Below are 24093 nucleotides of genomic sequence, written 5' to 3'. Positions count from 1 at the left end.
GTTCCTGTGCTGATGGAGATTGAGGAGAAGATGATTTTGCCAATCCGAACTGACTGGGGCCTGCAACTGAGGAAGGGGGTATTGAGGCACAGGTCTTGGAGTTTATTGATTAGTTTTGAAGGGATGGTGGTATTAAATGTTGAGCTATAATCGATAAAGAGCATCCTGATACATGCATCTTTGCTGTCCAGTTGTCCCAGGTTTGTGTGAGGAGCCAATGAGACGGCATCTGCTGTAGACCTGTTGAGGAGCTGATATGCTTCAACACCAGACTCTCAATACACTTAATCTCAGTGGATGTAAATACCACTGGGTGATAGTCTTGGAGGCAGTTACCACGCTCTTCTTGGGCACTGGCATGATTGAAGCCTGCTTAAAGCGGGTGGGTACCACAGACAGCTGATTTGAGAGGTTGAAGATATCTGAGAACATACCAGCCAGCTGGTCAGCACAGGTCTTCATTGCTCAGCCAGGTACTCCATCCAGACCGGTGGCTTTCGTTGGATTCACTCTCTTGAAAGCAGTCCACACGCCATCAGATACTGAGACCAAAGGATCATCGGGAGACGTGGGAGTGCGTGATGGTTCCTCGCTGTTCAGGTGATCAAAGTGAGCACAGAGGGCATTGAAGCTCTACCGTCCCCCAAGCTGTAGGAGGTTATGGCATTCAAACCCTGCCACAGCTGTGGCGCATCCTTCATTGATTCCAGTCTAGTCTTGAATTTCCATTTTGCCCTGGAAACGGCTTTCCGGAGATCCTACCTGCACCTCCTGTAGTATTCTTGATCTCCAGACTTGAAAGCTTCTGATCTGACTCTCAGCAAATTCAGGGTTTCCAGTGTAGGCCCAAATGTCCCATCTATCTACCTCCATAGGTGTTCTGAGTTCCTTCAGCTTCCAATACCTGTTGTCTCTTGTGCCTCCACTAATTGCAGCCCTTTCTGCTTTCCTAAGGGAAAGAAAGAGAGGCTGTAAAATAAGAGAGAGAAAAAAAATCAAAAACTGCTGGAAGAACTCCACGGCTCAGACAGCTTCTGTGAAGGGAAATGATCCGTGGACCTGAAACGTGCACATCCCTTTTCAATTTTCTGTTGGTGCTGGACCCTCTGAGTCCCGCCTGCAGTTTGCATTAAAAAAAATTACAACCTCTTTCCCTCGTGGGAAACAGTGTGGGTAAACAGAAAGGGTTAACAAACGCAGTAACATTTGCAGGTGTTGGAAATCCAAAGCAACACACAGACTGCTGGAGGGACTCAGCAGGTCAGGCAGCATCTGTGGAAAAGAATAAACAGAACTCGGAACGGAACAAAACCTATTACCTCCCAGCACCCCCCTTCCCCGATCTCTCTGGCTTCACCCGAAATATTGACTGCTTTTCTTTTACTTCTGTAGACGCAGCCTGACCTGCCGAGATCCTCCAGCATGTTGAGTGCGTGTCGCTCCATTGTCCCGCATTTTGCCGTTCCTTGCGTCTCCAAATTCGGAGCAAGGTCGGCAAAGATTTAAGCAACACACAGAATTGTTGGGGGAATTTAGAAAATCAGGACATCATCTATGAAGGGAATTAAAGAGTCGACGTTTCCGTCCTGATGAAGGGTCTCCGCTGGAAAAGCTTTCTGTTATTTCTCTTCACAGCAAGTCAGGCAGCAGTCTGAGTTCCTTCAGCATTTGGAGCGCGTTGCTCGCGATTTCTTACATCTGCAGGATCTCTCATTTTTCCCCCTCAAAGATTTATTGTTTTGTGAGACTGGAGCCCAAAAATGTGTCGAGGAGGAAGTCACGTAACGGTGCTTAGCCTCAGAAAGGTGCAGACGCCCCAGGGGGAGCAGTCGGGCCAGGGATTATCGGGAGATGTAATCTGACACTGCGGCTGGAAACCATAGCCACGCACCGTACACAAAGGGGAGCCGAGGAGGGTGCTTCCTCCTCGCTTCCTCCGTTGCAGAATGCTGGCCGTGCTCTATCTGATGCTGGCCGAGCTGTGTCCGGGTGTGGACGCGGACAACTCCCTGCCCTTTGTCCAGCCCCAGTCCTGCGCCAGCTCCCACTTCTACGACGTCTCAGCCTTGCGGTGTTCGCCGTGCGGAGCGTCTCTCCGGCGAAGCGCTGATGGTAAGACGCCGGCCTGGTTCCTTCTTTTCCTCCGTTACGGCGGCACAACTCCTGCTCTGAAGCAATTCAGCGGACGGCTTTGAACGGCCAGTGTTTCACAGAGCAACCCAGTTGCTAGAATCACCTGATTGCTCTGATTTAGTGTGCAATCCATTCAGTTTGAGGCCTAACTAACGTGAAGTGTAGAAAGATGATTAAACGATTTGTAAAGATACTTGGAGAACAATATCTTTATTGAGGCCATCTTTAGAGTATTATGTGCGGGTTGTGCTCTCCGCATTTTAGGCAGGAGGCGAAGACTTTGAAGAATCACTGAGGACACCCACCAGCCGGGGGTCTTTTCCAATTCACACAAAATGCTGGAGGAACTCAGCAGGCCAGGCAGCGTCTCAGGACTGAAGAAGGGTCTCGGCCCATAATGTCGACAAGTCTACTCTTTTCCACGGGCGCTGCCTGGCCTGCTGAGTTCCTCCAGCATTTTGTGTGCATTGTTTTGGATTTCCAGCATCTGCAGATTTTCTTGGCCTTATTCTCTTTACTACCAACAGAGGGGAAGTGCAGGAGTCCGAGGATAGAAACAGCTTCTTCCCCTCCGCCATCAGAGGTCTGAGTGGTCCATGAACCCATGGTGAGAACACGACCTCACTATTTTTGCACTACATATTTCTACCAATCCACAGACACACACAGATTGTAGTTTGCAGTGTAGTTTATGTATTGCACTGTACTGCTATAGCAAAACACCAAATTTCACGACATATGTCATTGGCAGGAAATCTGATTTTGAGTTGCAGGATTGTTAGAAGTTGCAGGTTAGAGTGCTGCTGTCTGCAAGGTGCAACCTCATAGATTTAGTATGTTTGTCTGGAGTGATGACCTGACACAGAGAAAAATTCCAAGAGGCACGGATAGAATACACAGAGTGTTCCCCCCCTCCCCCCAGGGTGGAAATGTTAAATTCCAGAGGCATAGTTTTAGGGTGAGAGGCTGGGAGTTCATTAGAGATTTACATAAGCAAGATAAAATCTGCAGATGCTGGAAAGCAACACACACACACACACACACTCCCCCCCCCCCCCCCCCCCCCCCCCCCCCCCCCGCAGCAGGCCGGGCAGCATTTATGGTAAACAGTAGAAGTTTTGGGCAGAAGGCAGGACTGGAGGGAAAAAATGATGAGGAGTACATTTAAAAGCTGGGTGGAGGGGAGAGAGAAACACAAGGTGACAGGTGAAACTTGAGTGGGGGGGAATGAAGTAATGAGCTGGGAATTTGATTGTTGAAAGAGATGCAGGGCTGGAGAAGGGGGGGGGGGTGGTCTGATAGAAGAGGACTGAAGGCTATGAAGAAAGAAGAGGAGCACCAGAGGGAGGTGATGGGCAGGCAAGGAGATAAGCTGAGAGGGGGAAAAGGGGATGGGGCATGGTGAGGGAAATTGCCCTGCTAAGTTCCTCCAGCATTTTGTGTGTGTTGGTTGGAGATTTGTGAGGTAGGTTCTTTACTACTCAAAGAGGTAGGCGCCCAGAACGTTTTGCAGGGGAGGTCGTGGTACTGGTTGAATACCCCTTATCCAAAATGTTTGAGGCCAGAAATGTTTCAGATTTCAGATTTTTTTTTGGATTTTGGAATATCGGTATCAGGTTTATTATCACTGACATATGTTGTGAAACGTGTTAACTTTAACTTTGCAGGAGTAATACAATGCAATACATGATTAATATAGAAAAAATGAATTGCAGTAAATGTAAATATATAAAATAGTTAAGTTAAAATAAGTAATGCAAAAACAGAAATAAATTTTAAAGAAGTGGTGAAACAAAGCTGCCGTCTTGCTTACTTTATAGCTGCGTTAGTTTGTTGCGACTGGGTTGGGTATTCAGAGATATTGACACCCAGGAACTTGAAGTTGCTCACTTCTGATCCCTCTGTGAGGATTGGTTTGTGTTCTGAAGTACACAATCAGCTCTTTGGTCTCACTGACATTGAGTGCGAGGTTGTTGCTATGACACCGCTGAACTAGCTGGTATATTTCGCTCCTGTATGCCCCCTTGTAGTATCTGAGATTCTGCCAACAATGGCTATATCATCAGCAAATTTATAGATGGCATTTGAGCTGTGTCTAGCCACACAGTCATGGGTATAGAGAGTGTAGAGCAGTGGGCTAAGCACACATGCCTGTGGTGCGCCAGTGTTGATCGTCAGTGAGATGGAGTTGCTATTATCAATCTGCACAGATTGTGGTTGTCTGGTTAGGAAGTCCAGGATCCAGTTGCAGAGGAAGGTTCTGTAACTTTTTGATCAGGACTGTAGGAATGGTGATGCTGAGCTATAGTTAATAAACAGCATCCTGACATGGGTATTTGTATTGTCCAGGAGATCCAGGGTTGCATGGAGAGCTATTGAGATCGTGACTGCCTGTTGTTGCAGAGGGTCCAGGTCCTTACAGAGACAGGAGTCGATTCTAGCCATGACCGACTTCTCAAAACATGGCAGTCATTAAGGCAGCTTACACTGCTCTTCTTAGGCACTGATATAATTGTTGCTCTTTTGAAGCAGGTGGGAACTTCCAACTGTAGCAATGAGAGACTGAAAATGTCTTTGAATACCCCCCAGCTGGCACAAGTTTTCAGAACCTTACCAGGTACTCCATCAGGGCCTGCCGCCTTTTGAGGGTTCACCCACCTGAAAGATAGCCTGATCATATTTAAAGAGATGGCTTGGGATCACCATCTTTTTGACTCTGAATTTATGTACTACCGGGAAGCAGTCCTTGTCTTACACTTGTTCATCACACATTTGTACTGATGCAGCCATTCAGCGTGTTAGATTTTCATTACCAACGATCTTGGCAAGCTCATCAATGAATTTCTCTGCTGTCTTGTGATCAAGCAGACACTTTTTCACCATAAATCTTTAAAAAGTTAATGCCATTCCTTTTCTTTAGTTTCTGCAACCAGCCTGCTGAATAATTAGCTTCAATTTTCAGTTCAACGTGATAGATTTTTGGTGGTTTCATGGCCAGCACACCATTAATCGGTATATGTTCAAATCCACTCAGTATCTTAATTTTTCACTTTATGCAGTGTTTTTCTATTTTTCATTAAATTCTGTTCATTACATGTGTGAGGTTACGTCTCAGAACTGACAGTGGTGCATCATCAGGGGAACTTCCCAGTGGCTTGTGGAATTTTTCATTTGTGACGTCGTGTCAGTGCTCAAAAACAAATTATATTTTCGAGTTTTTGGAACTTGGGATAAGGGATACTCAACCTGTAGTAGACAAGATAGCAATGTTTAAGAGACACTTAAGACAAGGCTGTGAACCAGTATGGGGTAGAGGGGGATAGACCATGGGTGGACAGATTGGATTAATTTGGATTGGCATCATGCTTTGCTCAGAGGTTCTGTTCTTGTGTTGTACTGTTTTGTGTGTAGGAATGAAGGTACCCGCTTGGGGAGTCCAAAATAGTAGGGCATGTCTGTAAAGTTAGTTACAGGGTTATGGCAATGGCGAAGTGTTAAATTGTTTAAGGAATGTGGGAATCTGGGGCATTTTCTCCCCCCCCCCCTCCAAAATAAAGCTAATCAAAAGGAACTGTACTCGCTGCAGTCTGGAAGAATGAGAGTGGATCTCATTGAATCCTATTGAATATTGAAAGGCCTGTACAGAGTGGACATGGAGAGGATGTTTCCAATGCAGGTTGCATGCTCCTTGTCTGAAATGCTCGGGGCCAGAAATGTTTTGGATTGTGGATTTTTAGGATGTTGAAATATTTAATGAGATGGCTTGGGATCGCCGTCATTTCCAACTCTGAATTTATGTGTTACCAGTAAGCAGTCTTGTTTTATACTGTTCATCACACACATGTACTTAACAGTACCATTAATATAATGAAAATCAAATGTGTGCAGGGTAACAAAAGCAGCACAACAGCATTGGGAGAATACCTGAATCAGCTGTTGAACAACAGCAAACAATGGCCGGCTTTCAATGATGCTGTGTTTGATTAAAAGGTTACAGCACACTGTATATGTATTTTACTTTTTTTAGCTTTCATATAAGGTATAAAAATAATCATCATTATAGTCTTGTAAGATTTTCATCAGCAATGCTATAGAAATTTAATACCATTATACTAGGTATAAAAACAATCAGCATCATAGACTTGTTCTGGTGCTAGATTTTTGTGAACAACAGACGCTTTAAAAATTTACTGTTGTGCCTTTTTCTTAAAATTATGCAACCAGCCAGCTGAACATTCACAATTGCCTTCAATTTTTAGTTCGCCGTGAAAGATCTTTGCTTGTTTCATGATCCGCATAATGTTAAGTGGCATATGTTCACAACAGTGCTGATGACACATGATCGAGATCTTCATTTTTCACTTTATGCAATTTTTTTTATTATTATTAACTTTCTGTTCATTACATATGTGAGGCAACTTCTCAGAACTGTCTGTGAGGCGCATCGCCTGGGAACCTTTCCAGCATTTTGTTGAATTCTCCATTTGTGACATAATGTCAGCGCTCCAAAAAAATTCAAAATTCGGAGCTTCTCGGATTTTGGAATTTCCGAGAAGGGGTACTCAATCTGTATCAGAAGAGTCTAGGACCAGAGGGCATAGTCTCAGAAAACAAGGACATCCCTCTAGAACAGAGGTGAGGAGGAATTTCTTGAGCCAGAGGGCAGTGAATCTGTGGAATTTATTGCCAAAGGTGTCGGCGATCAAGTCATTGGGTATATTTAAAGTGGAGGTTGATTGGTTCTTGATTGGTAAGGGAGTCAAAGGCTATGGGGGAAGGCAAACAACTGGGGTTGAGGGAATATAAATCAGCCACAATTGAATAATGGAACAGACTCAAAGGGCTGAAGGACGTGATTCTGCTCCTATCTTGTGGTCTAAAAGAACTCAGATGATGGAAATATGAAGTAAAGATAGGATATGCTGGAAATAGCATGTCAGGCAATACCTGTGGAAAAGGGAAAAGTGATTGTTTCAGGTCTGAGATGAAAGTACCTCATACATGAAACTTAACTCTGTTTCTCTCTCCACAGATGCTGCCTGACATGCTGAGTGTTTCCAGTATTTTTCCTCAAATGCAAGGTTAATTAAAAATTTAACCCTGAGATATATAGATTAAAAAAAAATTTGAATAGGTTAATAAGAGATTGGAAGCCAAGCTGAGAAATGGGATCTCAGAAAGCCTCTTGATGCACAGTGATATGAATATGACACCAAGCCCCTACACTGGTTTAAATAGGTTAACGATCCTAATGTGAAGATGTTTAAGTTATTCTTTTGTATTTTTAGTCTTGGAGTTACAAATAAACATTGTAGGTGTTTATGGTATCTTTATTTGTTCCCCCTACTGGTAAAGAGTTTGAAGTTGCACAAGGTGTCCATGTTCTTGAGAAGTCAAAATGTGAATGGATGTTTTATGCGGAACACATTGACCAATCCTCTGGTCTTTTAATATCTTTCAGTGAGTCTAGTTAAATAGACTGGGGACATTTTGGCAACAGCAAAGGTGCTTATAAAAATGTAGTTTGATGCTGTTGTCATCCATGCAAGATTGGCAATTTTAGTTTGAGAAGCATCACTTCTAGCATGACCCCAGTAGCACTGTTTAATGTACTTCCCTCAGACTTTCTCTTAGTTCATCATGTTCAAACTTCCAGGAGTTGTGATCCTTCCAGAAATTAGTCAATGCTCAACCCCCAGATGTTGCCTCACTTGCAAATTTTCCTGTTTTTATTTTTGATTTTCAGTTTCTGCAGGTTTTGATTTTCAGAATTTGACCCTTGTTTAATTACTTGATTTTTTAAAAAAATTCTTAAACAGATAAATGTATTGAATTCTGGCATATAAACTGCTTCTTTAATGTCTCTTTGAAACAGTCCACTAACCCTCTAGGCTTCATGGCAGCCACCCAAGGGAGCGACGGTAACTGACCCAAACAATTACTGCCAAGTATCCCTGACTTCAACAAATATGCTTTAAGCAGCTGGTAATGGATTGTATATAATTCCACCTTCCAGACCCTTTCTGGTTCGCCGACCACTGAAACCAGTCCGCTGATGATGCTGTAGCCTCAGCCCTCCACTCCATGTTGTCCCACCTAGAAAACGATGTTGTTCATTGACTTCATCTTGGCATTTAACAGGACTGCCCCTCAGAGTCTGGTGGGTAAACTGTCCTCATTGGGACTCAACATGCCTCTCTGTAACTGGATTTTGGACTTCCTGATGGAAAGACCCCAGTCAGTCTAAGTTGGCATCAACATCTCAAGCTCTTATCATGCTGGTGCCCCCCAGGGCTGTGTGGTCGCTCCACTGTTGACTCACAATTGTACCGTCAGATTCTGCTCAAACCACATCATCCAGTTGGCTGATGATTCTACAGTGGCTGGAGAGAGTTCAGAGAAGATTTACGAGGATGATTCCTGGAATGCAGGGGCTAACATATGATGAGTGTTTGTCAGCTCTTGGAATGTATTCATTAGAGTATAGACGAATGAGAGGGGATCTCATAGAAACATTTTGAATGTTGAAAGGGTTGGACAGAGTAGATGTGGAAAGGCTGTTTCCCTTGGTGGGTGAGTCCAGGACAAGAGGCCACAGTCTTAGAATTAGAGGGTACCCATAGAGATTAGGAGAATTTTTTTTTAGCCAGAGGTTCATGGATTTATGGAATTTGCTACCACATACAGCTGTAGAGGTCCGATCATTGAGGGTGTTTAAGGAGGAGATTCATAGGTATCTAATTAGTCAGGGTATCAAGGGATATGGGGAAAAAGCCAGAAATTGGAACTAGATGGGAGAATAGTTTAGCTCGTGGTGGAGTGGTGGAGCAAACTTGATGGGCCAAATGGCCTGCTTCTCTGCTCCTTTATCTTGTGATCTCATCAGCAACAATGATGAGTCGGCATACAGAGAATAGGTAGAGAGGCTTGACACGTGGCAAGGGAACAGCAACTTGAATCTCAATGTGGACAAGACAAAAGAGATGATTTTGGACTTCAGGAAGGCACAAGTTGACCACTCTGCATTGCACATGATTGGTTTTGTTGAGTGTGCGAAGAGCACAAAGTTCCTTGGTGTGCGCGTAATGGACAATCGAACCTGGACCCACAGGACCTCCTCACTAGTCGAGAAGGCACAGCACAATCTACACTTCCAGAGGAGTTTGAGGTGCTTAAGGCTTCCTGTACCCATTCTAAAACTTACTGCCGATGCATTCTCAAGAGTGTCCTGTCTGGCTGCATCATTGAAGCTGCAAGGTGTCGGAATGCTAGACCCTACAGAGCACGGTAAAAACCACTGATAGGATCACTGGAGTCTCTCCTGTGACATTTACCAGGAGCGTTGTAGCTGAAGGGTCCAAAGCATTGCTGAGGGTCTTTATCACCCATCCCACAATCTCTTTGACCTAGTATCATGAGGAAGGAGGTACAGGAGCATCTGGACTAGGACTGTCAGAATGGGAAACAGCTTTTTCCCTCAGGCTCTGAGGCTAATGAATACCCTGCCATCACCAAGGTCTTGTCACTAGGGCAGTGAACTGGAACGTTGACTGTTTATTCATTTCTATAGATGTTGCTTGACCTACTGAGTTCTACCAGCATTCTGTGTGTGTTGCTGTGGATTTCCGGCATCTGCAGAATCTCTGTGCTTGTGGTTGAGTGTGTTACTGTTGAATGTTTACCTGTGCTACGCACTGCATGCCTTTTGATTTGTATTTTATTAACTTATTTATGGTAATATTTAGTTCCTTGTGCTGTGTGTGATACTTGTTTTGTGGGTGTGCTGTAGCTGGGAAGCATGTTGTTTCATCTGGTTGTATGTACTGTACTGTGCAAAGTCTGGAGCACGTATATATATAGCTAGGCTGCCTAAGAATCTTTCATAATGCTGTATTTGTCGATGTGGGGCGGAGAGTGAGTTTGCAGATCTGACAGGAGTAGAGGATGTTAAGAATGGCAAGGATGGAGCATTGCAAGATGGGTGTGGGACAGGTGATAGAGGAGGAATGCCAGGGCCAGGGTGGGATGGTGCAGGTGCAGACACACCCAGCCCTGAGACACCAGACAAGGTCATTTGATTCCAAACAACTGGTTTGTTGATCATTACAGAATACCTGTCTGGTGTCTCCCACTTCCTCCCCGTTCCCTTCCCCTTTTCTGAACTATGATTACCCTCTCCCTGGCCCCCTTCCCACTCTCAGTCCACAGCAGAGACCCATATCAGAATCAGGTTTATCATCACACACATATGTCATGAATTTTTTTATGGCAGCAGTACAGTGCAATACATGAAATTACTACAGCATTGTGCAAGGCCTTAGAGTCCCTCTCTATATATATGTGCCTAAAAATTTTGCACAGTACTGTATCTGCAGTCAGGTGACAATAAAATTGAACTTGATCAGCATAATTCAATTACTGTGTACACAGAAAGATACAGCACAGGAAAATGTCATTCAGCCCACAATGTTGTGTCAGACCAACTAAAAAGCAAATCAAAGTCATCCAAACATTAATCCCTCCCACCTACATCATGTCCATATCCACCCCCCCATCTTCTTTACACCCGTGTGCCTATCCAAATGTCTCCTAAAAGCCTCTAATGTATTTGCCTCTATCACCAAAACAGGCAGTGCATTCCAGGCATCCACCGTGCTCTGAGAAAAATACTTTCTCCTCACAACTCCTTTGACCTACCCCTTCTCATCTCCAAAGCATGTATTAGAGACCCTAACTATGGGAAACAGATACTCTCTGTTCACTCTGTGCCTCTCATAATCTTGTCAACCTCTATCCAATCTCCCCTCAGCCTCTGGCACTTGAAAAGAAAACAACCCAAATTTATCCAGCCTTTTGTGATAGCACATGCCCTCTAAACCTGGTACTAAGTTGAATGTCAGACTGAGATAAGTGTGCACTTGAAGTGAAAGGTTACACTCTGAAGCATCATAACCTGACAGAATATAAATGATAAAACTTTATTTTTCTTTGATAAATAATGCAGAAGTTTGGGATGACAATTTTCATTTGGTCTAATAGAATGCATTGTACTAGCTGACTGATTATACTTGGAGATGCTGAAAACATATGGAGATAGAAAAGGCATCAGGCGCCACCGGGAGTGGAAATATGGCACCGAAACCACATTGAATGGAGAGAAGAGCCAAATGGCCTGCCCCTACTCTGGATTTTGTATCCAAATAAATCACAGCAATAAATATCCTGTTATTAGTTCATGCTGTTTGTGCTGCTGTGAATGTCTATTCGTCTGCAGTATAAACTTTAAAGTTACAAGTCTCATTCTTTATCTGGATTATCTGCTTACTTTTTGAAAGTATTACATCAATATTACTGACTGACATGTTAAATGCATCTACTATTTTTCCATGTAGATTGACATTTGAATCTTACATGATATTATCTTTATGCAGCATTCTGCTGAGCTAGAAATTTATGATAATTTACTCTGCTCCTTTTCTGTGCAGTTTTTAACTTGGACTAGTTTACATTTGCAAAGTATCTGATTTTTTGAACCAACACCAGTACCTCACTGACTACCAAGAGTAAGGCTTTTAGCAGCTCGATGTTGTATCTGTGAGGAAGCTGATGTCTGGTACAGGTCCCTCAGGGAAACAAGTGCTTTGCTAGAAATGCCTACCTGATCCTTCTGACAACTCTCTCATGTCCCTCTAGTTACTGAACAGCAGGCACAGTAGTGGAGTGTCATGTACACCATCTGCTTAATTTCTTACTTCATCACCCCTGCCGGGGCACAGGCCACCGACAGTAGCTCGCTAGAGTCCTCAGACCCTAGCCAGTCTTTTGAGTTGTCTTCAGGTGCAGCACATCTTCGAGGATCCTTGATCTCCCAGGGATGAGGACTTAGAGATTCTGTTGGGGTTTCTGTAGCACTGTTTTTATGGGTTGGAATTGCCAGCCCTGTGCCCAACCCTCTTTTTCACAGCTGAGCTTCGGACCATCCATGGTGGAGTTGTACGCCTCTGGCCTTGAAGCAAAGTTGTTGTGAGTAAGGAGGGGAGGAGTGGAATTCGAATTGGTTTCTTAATGTCTGATGTACCAAGTTAAAGTGAGAAGCTTGTCTTGCATATTGTTCATACAAATCAAATTGTTATAGAGTGCATTGAGGTGAGCAAAGTAAAACAATAACAATGCAGAGTAAAGTGTAACAGCTACAGAGAAAATGTAGTGCAGGTAGACCACAAGGTGTAAGATCATAACGAGGTAGATTGTGAGATCAAGAATCTATTTTACCCTACCAGGAACCCATTCAATATCAGTGGATAGAAACCGTCCACTAACCTGGTGGGTATGTGCTTTTAGGCTTTTGTACCTTCTGCTTGATGGGAGAAGGGAGAATGTCTGGGGTCAGAGGGGTCTTTGATAATGGTGGCTGTTTTACCAAAGCAGTGAGAAGTGTAGACTGAGTCTATGGAGTGGAGGTTGGTTTCCACAATGTGCTAATCTGTGGGAATGGGTTGTGGAGAGGGGAAAATGTGGGGATGATGTGAAGGGGGGGTTACGGAGTGAGGGATTGATGAAGGGGGTTAGGGTTACGGGGTGAGAGATTGATGAAGGGGTTTAGGATTACGGAGTGAGAGATTGATGAAGGGGTTTAGGATTACGGAGTGAGGGATTGATGAAGGGGGTTAGGGTTACGGGGTGAGAGATTGATGAAGGGGTTTAGGATTACGGAGTGAGGGATTGATGAAGGGGGTTAGGGTTACGGGGTGAGGGTTACGGAGTGAGGGATTGATGAAGGGGTTTAGGGTTACAGAGTGAGGGATTGATGAAGGGGTTTAGGGTTACAGAGTGAGGGATTGATGAAGGGGTTTAGGGTTACAGAGTGAGGGATTGATGAAGGGGTTTAGGGTTACAGAGTGAGGGATTGATGAAGGGGGTGAGCGTTATAGAGTGAGGGATTGATGAAGGGGTTTAGGTTTACAGAGTGAGGGATTGATGAAGGGGTTTAGGGTTACAAAATGAAGGATTGATGAAAGAGGTTAGGGTTATGGAGTGAGGGATTGACGAAGGGGGTGAGGGTTATAGAGTGAGGGATTGATGAAGGGGGTGAGGGTTATAGAGTGAGGGATTGATGAAGGGGTTTAGGGTTACAGTGTGAGGGATTGATGAAGGGGGTGAGCGTTATAGAGTGAGGGATTGATGAAGGGGTTTAGGTTTACAGAGTGAGGGATTGATGAAGGGGTTTAGGGTTACAAAATGAAGGATTGATGAAGGAGGTTAGGGTTATGGAGTGAGGGATTGACGAAGGGGGTGAGGGTTATAGAGTGAGGGATTGATGAAGGGGGTGAGGGTTATAGAGTGAAGGATTGATGAAGTGGTTTAGGGTTACAGAGTGAGGGATTGATGAAGGGTTTACGAAATGAAGGATTGATGAAGGAGGTTAGGGTTATGGAGTGAGGGATTGATGAAGGGGTTGAGGGTTATAGAGTGAGGGATTGATGAAGGGGTTTAGGGTGATGGAGTGAGGGATTGATGAAGGGGTTTAGGGTGATGGAGTGAGGGATTGATGAAGGGGTTTAGGGTGATGGAGTGAGGGATTGATGAAGGGGTTTAGGTTTACAGAGAGGGATTGATGAAGGGGTTACGAAATGAAGGATTGATGAAGGAGGTTAGGGTTATAGAGTGAGGGATTGATGAAGGGGTTATGAAATGAATGATTGATGAAGGGGTTTAGGTTTATGGAGTGAGGGATTGATGAAGAGGTTTAGGATTATGGAGTGAGGGATTGATGAAGGGGTTTAGGGTTACGGAGTGAGGGATTGATGAAGGGGTTTAGGGTTACGGAGTGAGGGATTGATGAAGAGGTTTAGGATTATGGAGTGAGGGATTGATGAAGGGGTTTAGGGTTACGGAGTGAGGGATTGATGAAGGGGTTTAGGGTTACGGAGTGAGGGATTGATGAAGAGGTTTAGGATTATGGAGTGAGGGATTGATGAAGGGGTTTAGGGTTACGGAGTGAGGGATTGATGAAGGGGTTTAGGATTACGGAGTGAGGGATTGATGATGGGGTTTAGGATTATGGAGTGAGGGATTGTTGAAGGAGGTTAGGGTTACGGAGTGAGGGATTGATGAAGGGGTTTAGGGTTACGAAATGAAGGATTGATGAAGGAGGTTAGGGTTACGGAGGAGTGAGGGATTGATGGAAGCAGTACACTTGTTTCCTGATGAGTTAATTTTTTATCATTAGTAGTAGTGAGATCGCTCGAGATGATATGATGTTCTGTTGACGTGTTTTTCCCCTAAAGGAGAATGCATGTGTGTGACTTTGTTTAATGATGGGTGGGAGGCTGCTGCATGGACAGGCACCATAGAGTCCCTGGCAGATTAGCTCTTCAGTGCAAGAGGACTGGGGACCCTCCACTGCTGCCTCCTTCCTCCACCTGCGTTGCCGTTGTGATGTGTCATTATCTTCTGCCAGCTCCACCATTGAGGTCTTAGTTGGATCGCTCTTTGTCTGGATCTTCCCCTTGACTTTACTGCCGTGGGTGACCCTACCAGGAGCTAAGCTCCGGGCGGCATTGCTCTTGGCATTTCAAGAACTCACAAGCCTCTCCGCCACAACAAGGTGCCAATCCTCAGAGAAAACGCTGATGATGAAAATACTTGTGGGACCAAATCTCTGACCAGTCTTAACCAAATACCATATCAGGATAACTTGGGTGGTGAGTGAAGGATGTTGGCATCAGTTTAAAAAAATGTGGTAATGGAAGATTTTGAATGTTTGTTTTGAGATCTATTTGAATCTTACTTATAGACATCATTGTAGAAACAGAAAGTTCATTCATTTCACCTGAAGTCCTGCTTTTAAACAAAAAAATTGCCAAGAAATTAAAAATGACCCCTGACAAGGAGCAAAATTAAAAATGACAAAGAAAAACAAATCAAGACCTAATTATGTTATAATCTCATTCAAAACGTAACATCCTAACAGAATCAGAATCAGGTTTAATATCACCAGCATGTCATGAGATTTGTTAACGTACCGGCAGCAGAACAATGCAATAAGTGATAAATGTAGGAAGAAATCAATAACTGAATGTGTGGAAAAAATCAATTACTGGAATTTTATATATATATATTCAATAGTAAAATTAAAAATAGTGCAAAAACAGAAATTATAAAAAGTGAGGTTTTGTTCATGGGTTCAATGTCCATTTAGAATAACAGATGGCAGAGGGGAAGAAGCTGTTCCTGAATTGTTGAGCGTGTGCCTTCAGGCTTCTGTACCTCCTCCCTGATGGCAACAATGTCCCAGGTGATGGGGACCTTGATAATGGATGCCACCTTTCTGAGACTCATCTCCTTGAAGATGTCCTGGATACTATGGAGGCTAGTTACCCATGATGGAGCTGACTAATTTTACAACTTTCTGGAGATTCTTTTGATCTTGTACAGTAGTCAACCCCCCCCCCCCCCACCCCCACCAATACCAGAGAGTGATGCAGCCTGTTAGGCTGCTCTCTTCAGTACATCTGTGGAAGTTTTCGAGTTTAGCATTCTCTTGGTTCTTGGCACTGAAGTGCCAAGTAGGTTACATCCAGTGGTAGCTGGATGGCAGTGGATGTTGCTATTAAAACTTACCTCATTGCATTTGGTCAGAATATATAAATCTCAGAAAGTTCACTGTAATGTTTATCTGTATGTATCATTTATGTCCCAGGTAGGAAGGACTTGTGAAGGTCAAATGGACTGCCTGCAATTCACAGAAACTAGATTTCCATTAATACAGTGAGAGTAATATGAATGGTTTGTGCACCTAGATCATTAAGCTGTGAAGAGAGAGACTGAGGAACTCAAATGATCAATTTTATCAAGATGTCTTTGCAATTCAGGCTTTTAAGTTAATGACCTTGAGCTGCTGAATTCTGAGAATGCAAATGGGGAAGTGAAAAGAATGAAAATGAGGAAGCAGAAAGAGTAGGTACATATGAGGTTTATATATTACATATTAGATTTTGCTGCTAAATATTCCTTTGCTACTTAAACATTTATTAACCTGTATTATTAGCTTTATGCATTCAGCCTCCAGCAATTACTTATATTGAAGCAATTCGGTTAAGTAGTCTCTGCTGTGGAAGGAAAATGATCAATTTTTTTCTCTTGTGTTTATTAACATTGTACATTTGATTAATTTCTCTTGGAGAAGATTAATCTACAGCCAGTCGTCAATCATTTTAGTAAATGTCAACTTGGTGATAAAATGGGGACGTTGCTGATCCTAGAACTTGAGACCCTTGAGAAGTTGGTGGGTCTGCTGGCGTCATGAGCCCCAGTTGGGATCTTGTGTGATGACATTGTAAAGGTTCTGCAAGGACATGTTAATTTGGTGCCTGAAGATGTTTTTGAGAGCTCCTTACTTGGCACGTGCAGTCGGGGACCAGAGGAAATGGAGATAAAAGAGATATTGCGGATGCTGGAATTTTGGATCACAGCACACAAAATGCTGGAGAACCTCAGCATGACAGGCAGCATCTATGGGGAGGAATTAAACTATCGATGTTTCAGGTGGAGACCCTTCATCAGGACTGGAAAGGAAGGGGGAGAAGAAGCTAGAATAGAAGAGTAGGGGAAGCAACAGGATCCAGTGGGTGATGCGTGAATTCAGGTGGTGGAGGGTAGAAAAGCATGACCATAGATTTATCTTGCTTCCAGTAACCAATTCCGCTTGACTCTTATCCCTGCAACTCTGTAAAGCAGTGGATCAGGTATGTACCCAGGGCAGAAAAGCTGCAAAAGGTGAGTCTTTGACCCACAAATGAGGACCGCTGATTTAAGTATTGCTCTAAGTGGGACTTGAACCCACAGCTTTTGAACTCAGAAGCAAAAGTGTTGGCCGTTCATTCCAGATCGCCCAGCTCCAGCTTTCTTGGACAGTTTCCCAGAGGTCTCCCGCGCAGGCCTGCGTAAGAAGGTGAGCTTGAGACCGGAAGCTGGGAGTGTCTGCTCTTCCAGATCACAAGGATATCGGTGGGCTGAGAAGCTGGTGGAGGGAGTTCCTTCCGTGGTCTTGTGGCCCTGAAGTCTCCTTTGTTGGATCTGCAGGTGGTACTGTCTAGAAGGTTCTGTGGAAATCAAGAGTGAGCCGCAAACCTTGTGCTTACAGTTTTATTAGCTGTTCATGGCAGTTAAATAGCAATAAAACACTGAAGTAGGGAATTAACTGTGACTGTAACCAACTCCCTCTATTGCAGGTGAGGAGGGAAAAGAAAACAATTCTCTGAGCATAATACCTTGCCTCATAGTTGAGCTTCATATCAGAAACAAGTTCAAACTAGATAGATAAGGAAATTAACATTGAACAGTACAACACTGCGCCGGCTATTCAGCCCACAATGTTGTGCCAACCTTTTAACCAACTCCAAGATCAATCTAACCCTTCCTTCCCACATAGCCCTCTATTTTCCTTTCATCCTTGTGCCTATCTAAAGCCTGATTTATACTTTTGCATCACATCTACGCCATAGCTACCGCGTACCCTATGCCATAGGGTGATGTGCACCTCCCCAAAAAGTAACTCGCACGTCATGGCAATGCAGACTGTAACAACTGTGATTGGTCAGCTTGGTAGCATCGCATTTTCTCCTAAGCATTTCTGGTTGCTTCTTCTCCGCCATGTCAGTACACCGATGCAAAATAGATGAACCAAATCATCAAACCTACCTGCCAGCATGTGAAAATGTTTGAAATGCATTTCCTCGTCCATGTCTCTCATGAAGAAACTCAACACAGTGGCATAGAAACCCCACCGCCGACTAGCGTTTTGGCGCACACCAACGCATGCTCGCTACAGCATAGAGCCTATGCAGAAGTGAAAATCAGGCCTATGGCATAGCCCATAAGCACAAGTATAAATCGGCCTTAAGGGTCACTTAAATGTCCCTAATGCATCTGCTATTATCACCACTCCTGGCAGTGTGTTTCATGCACCTACCACTCTCTGTGTTTGAAAAAAAAGACCTATCTCTGATATCCCCCCTATACCTTCCCTCCAATCACTTTAAAAGTATGTCCTTTCATGTTGGCCATTGCTTCCCTGGGAAAATCACTGTCTGTCCAGTCTATCAATGCCTCTTATCAACGTCTATACCTCTATCAAGTCACTGTTCATCCTCCTCTGCTCCAAAGAGAAAAGCCCTAGCTCGCTCAGCCTTTCCTCTAATGCAGGGGTACCCAAACTTCTTTATGCCATGGACCCCTACCATTAACCAATGGGTCTGTGGGGCACAGGTTGGTAACCTTTCCTCATAAGGCACACACTTTAATCCTGGCAGCATCCTGGTAAATCTCTACACACTGTCCAAAGCTTCCACATCCAAAGAATCAAAATAGTCTTTTTTTTAATCTAACTTCTTTTGGCAAATCTGTAAGGCCATAAGACATTGGAACAGAATTGGGCCATTCAGCCCATTGAGTCCAGTCTGCCATTCCATCATGTCTGATTTATTATCCCTCTCAACCCATTCTTCACCTTCTCCCCATAACCTTTGATGCCCTTACTAATCAAGACTTTATCAACCTCCGCTTCAAATATACCCAATGGATTGGCCTTACAGCCTATGGGACCATCTGTGATTTAGTTACACTGCAATGATGTCTCAGGCTTACAGAAATAAACTACAAAATTGCTGGACTAGTTATTGTTCAAATTACTGAAAATCCACTGAACATTTACAGACTAACAGGTGATTATACAAACTTGAAAGCAAGCATAAAGAAAGTTAAGCTACAAGAAAATTGTCAATTTAAACCCTAATCCAACACCTTCTAGGACCCGACTCAAATTTACAGGACTGGCAAATGGTTGATCATGGCAAGGGCCCCAGCCTTTTAGAACAGATGAGGAAAAATTTCTTTAACCAGAGGGTGTTGCTGAATCTGTGGAATTCATTGCCACAGATGGTTATGGAGGCCAAGTCACTGGATATATTTAAAGTTGATATTAAGGGTGTCAGAGGTTACAGGGAGAAGACAGTTACCCTTCAGCTACGAAGCTCCTGAACCAGCAGGAAAACAACACTCACCTTGACTCTGAACTGATTCCATAACCAATAGACTCACTTTCAAGGACTCTAGAGCTTATGTTCTCCCTATTATTTATTAATCATTTTGTTTTTGTATTTGTACAGATTGTCTTCTTCTTTTGTACATTGGTTGCTTATCAGTATTTGTGTAGTTATTCTATGGTATTCTTTGTTCTACTGTGGATGCCAACAAGAAAATAAATCTCAGGGTTGTATTTGGTGATATGTACAATGATAATAAATTTACGTTGACCTTTGAACTTGTACATGAGATTGAGAGGAGTAATAAATCAGCCACGATAAAATGGTGGTGCAAATTCAATAGGCCAAATGGCCTAATTCTGCTCCTGTATCATACTGAATGTGAATAAGTTCTCTCCTTGCGAATGGTGTTAAGATCAGTTCCTGTGATAGAATGATGTGGCCTTAGTGGGCCCAGGAGAGAAGGGGTAGAGGGGTTGATAGAAAGGAGAATAGCTGATCAGGTGCACTGAGTTGGCCCTCTTATGCTTGAAATAAAGATGACTGACAAGCAGGTGTAGTTTAAATAATTTTGTTTCTACCCCAGGTCTCCGCTGTATCTGTAAGGATGGTTATGCCATGATCAACACTGGATCACCTTTAGCACAGTGCATTCCATGCAGCCAAAATGTAAGTAACTGAAGGAAAATGAGTCACTCACTCCTCACCATTCAACTTGCTGGGCTTAGTGGGTTTTAGACTGCATGGGAAAGTTGGTGCACTGGCACTGTGCCAGAGTAAGCCCCCAGGACATCACTGCCTTAAAAAGTGGAGGCAAAACCTCACTTCAAAAAGAAAAATGCCTGGATCAGGTCCTGAAACGATGCTAATTGGAAGCCCAAGGACCTAAAGCCCTGAAGTGTCCATTTCTGGCTGGGATGCACACAGTGGCTCAAATCAGACTCCTTCCTTGCCTCAAATATCTAATTCTTTGAGTTTAATGGCAAAGTGCTTTGTCATGATCCTCACTTATTGGAGTATCATCACTCCAGAGTAAATATTGGAACAAGCACTCAGCTATAGCGGCCAAACTGTTACGTGATGCTTCCAACTTGATGGCTTGTTGATCCTCCATCTCCATTTTTAGCACTGTTCAAGACTTTAAAAATTACCATAAGTTTAAATAAAAATTAATACAGATTTCTTTTTCATGCTATTAATTTATTTACTTTTTATTGCAACTTATAATTTTGAAATGTGTTGTACTGTTCTGCTGCCACAAGACAAAAAATTTCACAACATTTGAACATTAGGAAGATTGAACTTCTGATCATCAGTCCTTTTGTGTTGTTCCTTTCTACGTTATGGAATGCAAGTCACTAACAATGTTAATTTTGCGCACTGTGTAGAATCAAGTTGTGTCGGTGGACAGGAGGTTCTGTTTGACGTGCACAGACTGTAAGCAATGTGGAGACTCACAGGTCCAAGGTAGGACTTCCTAGTTGTAGCCTGGCTCGACTACACCTGCAGGTTCAGTACTCATCATTCAGGGTAGTGGATTGGTTACTTCTGCGAGACCATGCAACCCCTGGAGAAGGGGTTGTGACCTGAAATTGTCCATAGATCAGAGAGCTACAGACCCCAGGTTCCTCACGTGTTTCCATTTCACAGAGGCTAGAGGGAGTACTCACAAGATGTGGGCATCTCTGCCAAGGTCAATATTTGTTGCCCATTCAATTATCACTGAACTTAAGTGCTGGCTATTTCTAAAGAAGGAGATGCATCAGTTTCGATCTTTATTGGGTATGTTGGCGATATATTTACAGCTTCAATCAGTATCAAGGGTCAGGAATAACATTCAACGCCAGAGAGGACCACTCCTGTTCCTATCTTCTGATTTCATATTACAGATTAGCTAGTTGATTTCAGCAAACAATAAATTTCATGACATACAGTATTGTGCAAAAGTCAAAGGCACATATACAGTACAGTATATAGTTAGGGTGCCTAAAATTTTTGCAGTACTGTATTTGTCAACATGGGGTGGAGAGCGATTTTGTAACTTTGGTAGGCGCAAAGAACGTTGGGAATGTTGAGGGTAGAGCACCGGGGCTTTGGGTCGGGCAACTGAGAAGGAGTGCCAGGCCAGGGGGGAATGGCATGGGTGCAGATATACCCAACCCTGAGACATCAGGCAATTGATTTCAAACAACTGGTTTATTGATCATTATAGAATGTCTTTCTGATGCTTCGCACTCCCTCCCCTCTCCCTTCCCCTTTTCCCAACCACGATTGCCCTCTTTCTGCCCCCTTCCCACTCTCAGTCCACAATAGAGACCCATATCAGAATCAGATGTAATCATCACTCACAGGTCTTGAAATTTGATTTTTTTTACCAGAGCTGAGCAGTGCAATACATAAAATTGCTACAGTACTTTGTCAAAATCTTTTGTTTTATATATATGCCTATGACTTTTGCACAGTATTGTATGTCATTTTATAATTAACCTGATTCTGATTCTGAGAATGCTTTTAAGTGTTTGTAGCAATTTCTGAATTATTTAATTACTTGGATTTAATTCCTGAATTACCTTGACAGGATTTCACTGTGTACTCGATCAGCAATCCAAACATCTACATACAGGCACAATTACATTAAGCACTGTGCTACAATACCCTGCTGTCAGTGGCCCAAATCAAAAGAGCCCATTTATCAATTCTGGGGTGGAGCTGAATTGAAAATTGTATTTTATTTTAAATTCATGAGTCTACATTCTGGATGGAAAACACAAGCACTTCATTAAACTAGGCAGAATGTATGTGACGGAAGCAGGTAATTCAGTCCAACCATTCCAGACTCTGTTTTTGCTCCCAGGGGTTTCCAACCTGGGCTCCACAGACCCCTTGGTTAATGGTCAAGGTCCATGGCACAAAAAAGGTTGGAAACCCCTCCTTTGCCCGTATCTGTCAGCACAACCACCTATTCTCACTCCTGTATTCAAGCCAGTTTTCGTTCTGTCTCCCCCAGCATATTAACTGTACCCTGGGAGTTTACTTCAACTTCTTCCCCCTCTTGGATATGAGTTCCACATGCTCACCATTTGCTAGATGCATGGCAAGTAAGCATGTGACATTGGTTCACAAAGATATGTGAGACAAATATTTATAGTATTTAGATACATTATTTTATGAACGTTTAAGTGGGGTCACATTGAAGAAAAGATGGGGAGGTGTAACTCTCAGGAAAGATGGTCCTTTTGAATTTTTTGTAACTATTTGATGTTGCTACAGATTCAAGAGGACCTACTTTTGGTCCTTTGTTTTGCTACTTCCCCATATGTGAAAACTTTTTTTTAATGGCAGTTTATTAAAATCTTTAGTAACTTCAAAGCGTTCCAATAGACAAGATGAAATGACCTGAGGAGAGTGATCTCACATACATCTAGCTTGCTCCCAACTCTTGCCGTCAGTTTCTATATAGCCTTTTTCTGCAATTATCTTACTGTTATCAAGGAGATTCAATGGACTGAATGTAACTGATTCTGTACTTTATGCATTCAGGAAGGATTCACAATCTTTTCTTTTTGCAGCAGAGAATTTGGCTTTGAGGACAGCAGAGTGTCAAACCTGTACCAACCAGACTGTACCAAATGCTTCGGGTAACATGTAAGTCCTTCACAGTCCGTGAATAATCAGGTTGTTCGCAGCTGTTCTTGACCAAGCCTGTAGAACCATTTCCAATGCAGGAGGCATCCATTGGCCCATCAAATGCATGCCAGTTTTTTATTGTCCAACCAGTCCAGTTAGTCCCTTTTCATATTTGTTTCTCAGATTTTCGATTGAAGGAAGATTTTCATCTTCCTGTGTCTCCTGGGAATTCAGCTCTATAGGCTTTGGCTGCCACGTTGTGATTGGCCATGGGACCTTCCTTCATGGTTCAGACAATGAGTGGCTGTAAGAAATTGTGGCCAGGTTGGATCCTCTTGTCCACTTCCTGGGATTTTACAGGAGAAAATGGATCAGAATTTGGAAATTCTTATTGAAGCTGATCTGTTGCTCTGTATTGTTGGAAGGTTTAGTAAGTCTCTAATAATGTTCACATGCTATTATGGAGGCAGTTCTTTTTAAGGTTCTGAAGTTCAAAGTAAATTTATTACTGAAGTACATATATGTCACTGTATACAACTCTAAGATTCATTTTCTTGTGGGCATACTCAATAAATCCAAAATAGAGTAGTAACCATAATAGAATCAATGAATGATTGCACCAATTTGGGCATTCAACCAGCATGCAAAAAACAGCAAAATGCCAATACTAAAAGAAAGAAATAATAATAAATATCATATATAAAGTAGTAATAATATAAATAAGATTTCAATGATGAAGCAAGTGAAGTTGAATGAAGTTATTCCCCTTGGTTCAAGAGCCTGATGGTTGAGGGGTAATAACTGTTCTTGAACCTGGTGGTGTGAGTACTGAGGCTCCTGTGCCTTCTTCCTGATGGCAGCAGTGGGAAGAGAGCATGACCTGGGTGATGGGGGTCCCTGATGATGGATGCTGCTTTCCTGCGACAGCATGTGAACATGCACTTATCTTTTGCTACAAGCACAAAAAGGAATTTAAACTGCTCACAAAAGGTTTTCACCATCGACCTCATTGGCATTTTAAGTATACTTCACGATCATACACAATCACGTTTCCTTTTCCATCTGATGTGGATGGCGTTGACAATGCGGAGTTTGCGATGATTTCTCTGCAGAATTTGGTCTAGCTGACATCGAGTGAGAGGTTATTGTTATGGAACCACTCAGCCAGATTTTCAATCTTCCTCCTAAAGGCTGATTTGTTACCACTTTTGATTTGACCTGCGACAGTGGTGTCTTCTGCAGGCTTAAATATGGCATAGGAGCTGTGCTTCGCCACACTGTCATAAGT

The 24093-nt window shown here is 43.1% G+C and overlaps 1 protein-coding gene across 1 annotated transcript in view; it reads left to right on the top strand.

Moving 5' to 3' along the window:
• The first annotated feature begins 1836 nt into the window (after positions 1-1836).
• LOC132407011 (meckelin-like) overlaps positions 1837-24093 on the top strand; it is a 150755-nt gene continuing 128498 nt past the window's right edge. Inside the window, exons 1-4 of the mRNA XM_059993234.1 lie at positions 1837-2112; positions 19765-19847; positions 20567-20645; positions 22748-22823. Of these exons, the coding sequence (XP_059849217.1) occupies positions 1947-2112; positions 19765-19847; positions 20567-20645; positions 22748-22823 (404 nt within the window). The 5' untranslated portion in view covers positions 1837-1946. The remainder of the gene's footprint in view (positions 2113-19764; positions 19848-20566; positions 20646-22747; positions 22824-24093) is intronic.

The sequence above is a fragment of the Hypanus sabinus genome, chromosome 17, assembly GCF_030144855.1.
Source record: "Hypanus sabinus isolate sHypSab1 chromosome 17, sHypSab1.hap1, whole genome shotgun sequence".
Classification (NCBI taxonomy): domain Eukaryota; kingdom Metazoa; phylum Chordata; class Chondrichthyes; order Myliobatiformes; family Dasyatidae; genus Hypanus; species Hypanus sabinus.
Note: the sequence above shows the minus strand (reverse complement) of the source record. Positions and strands in the feature narration are given on the sequence as shown.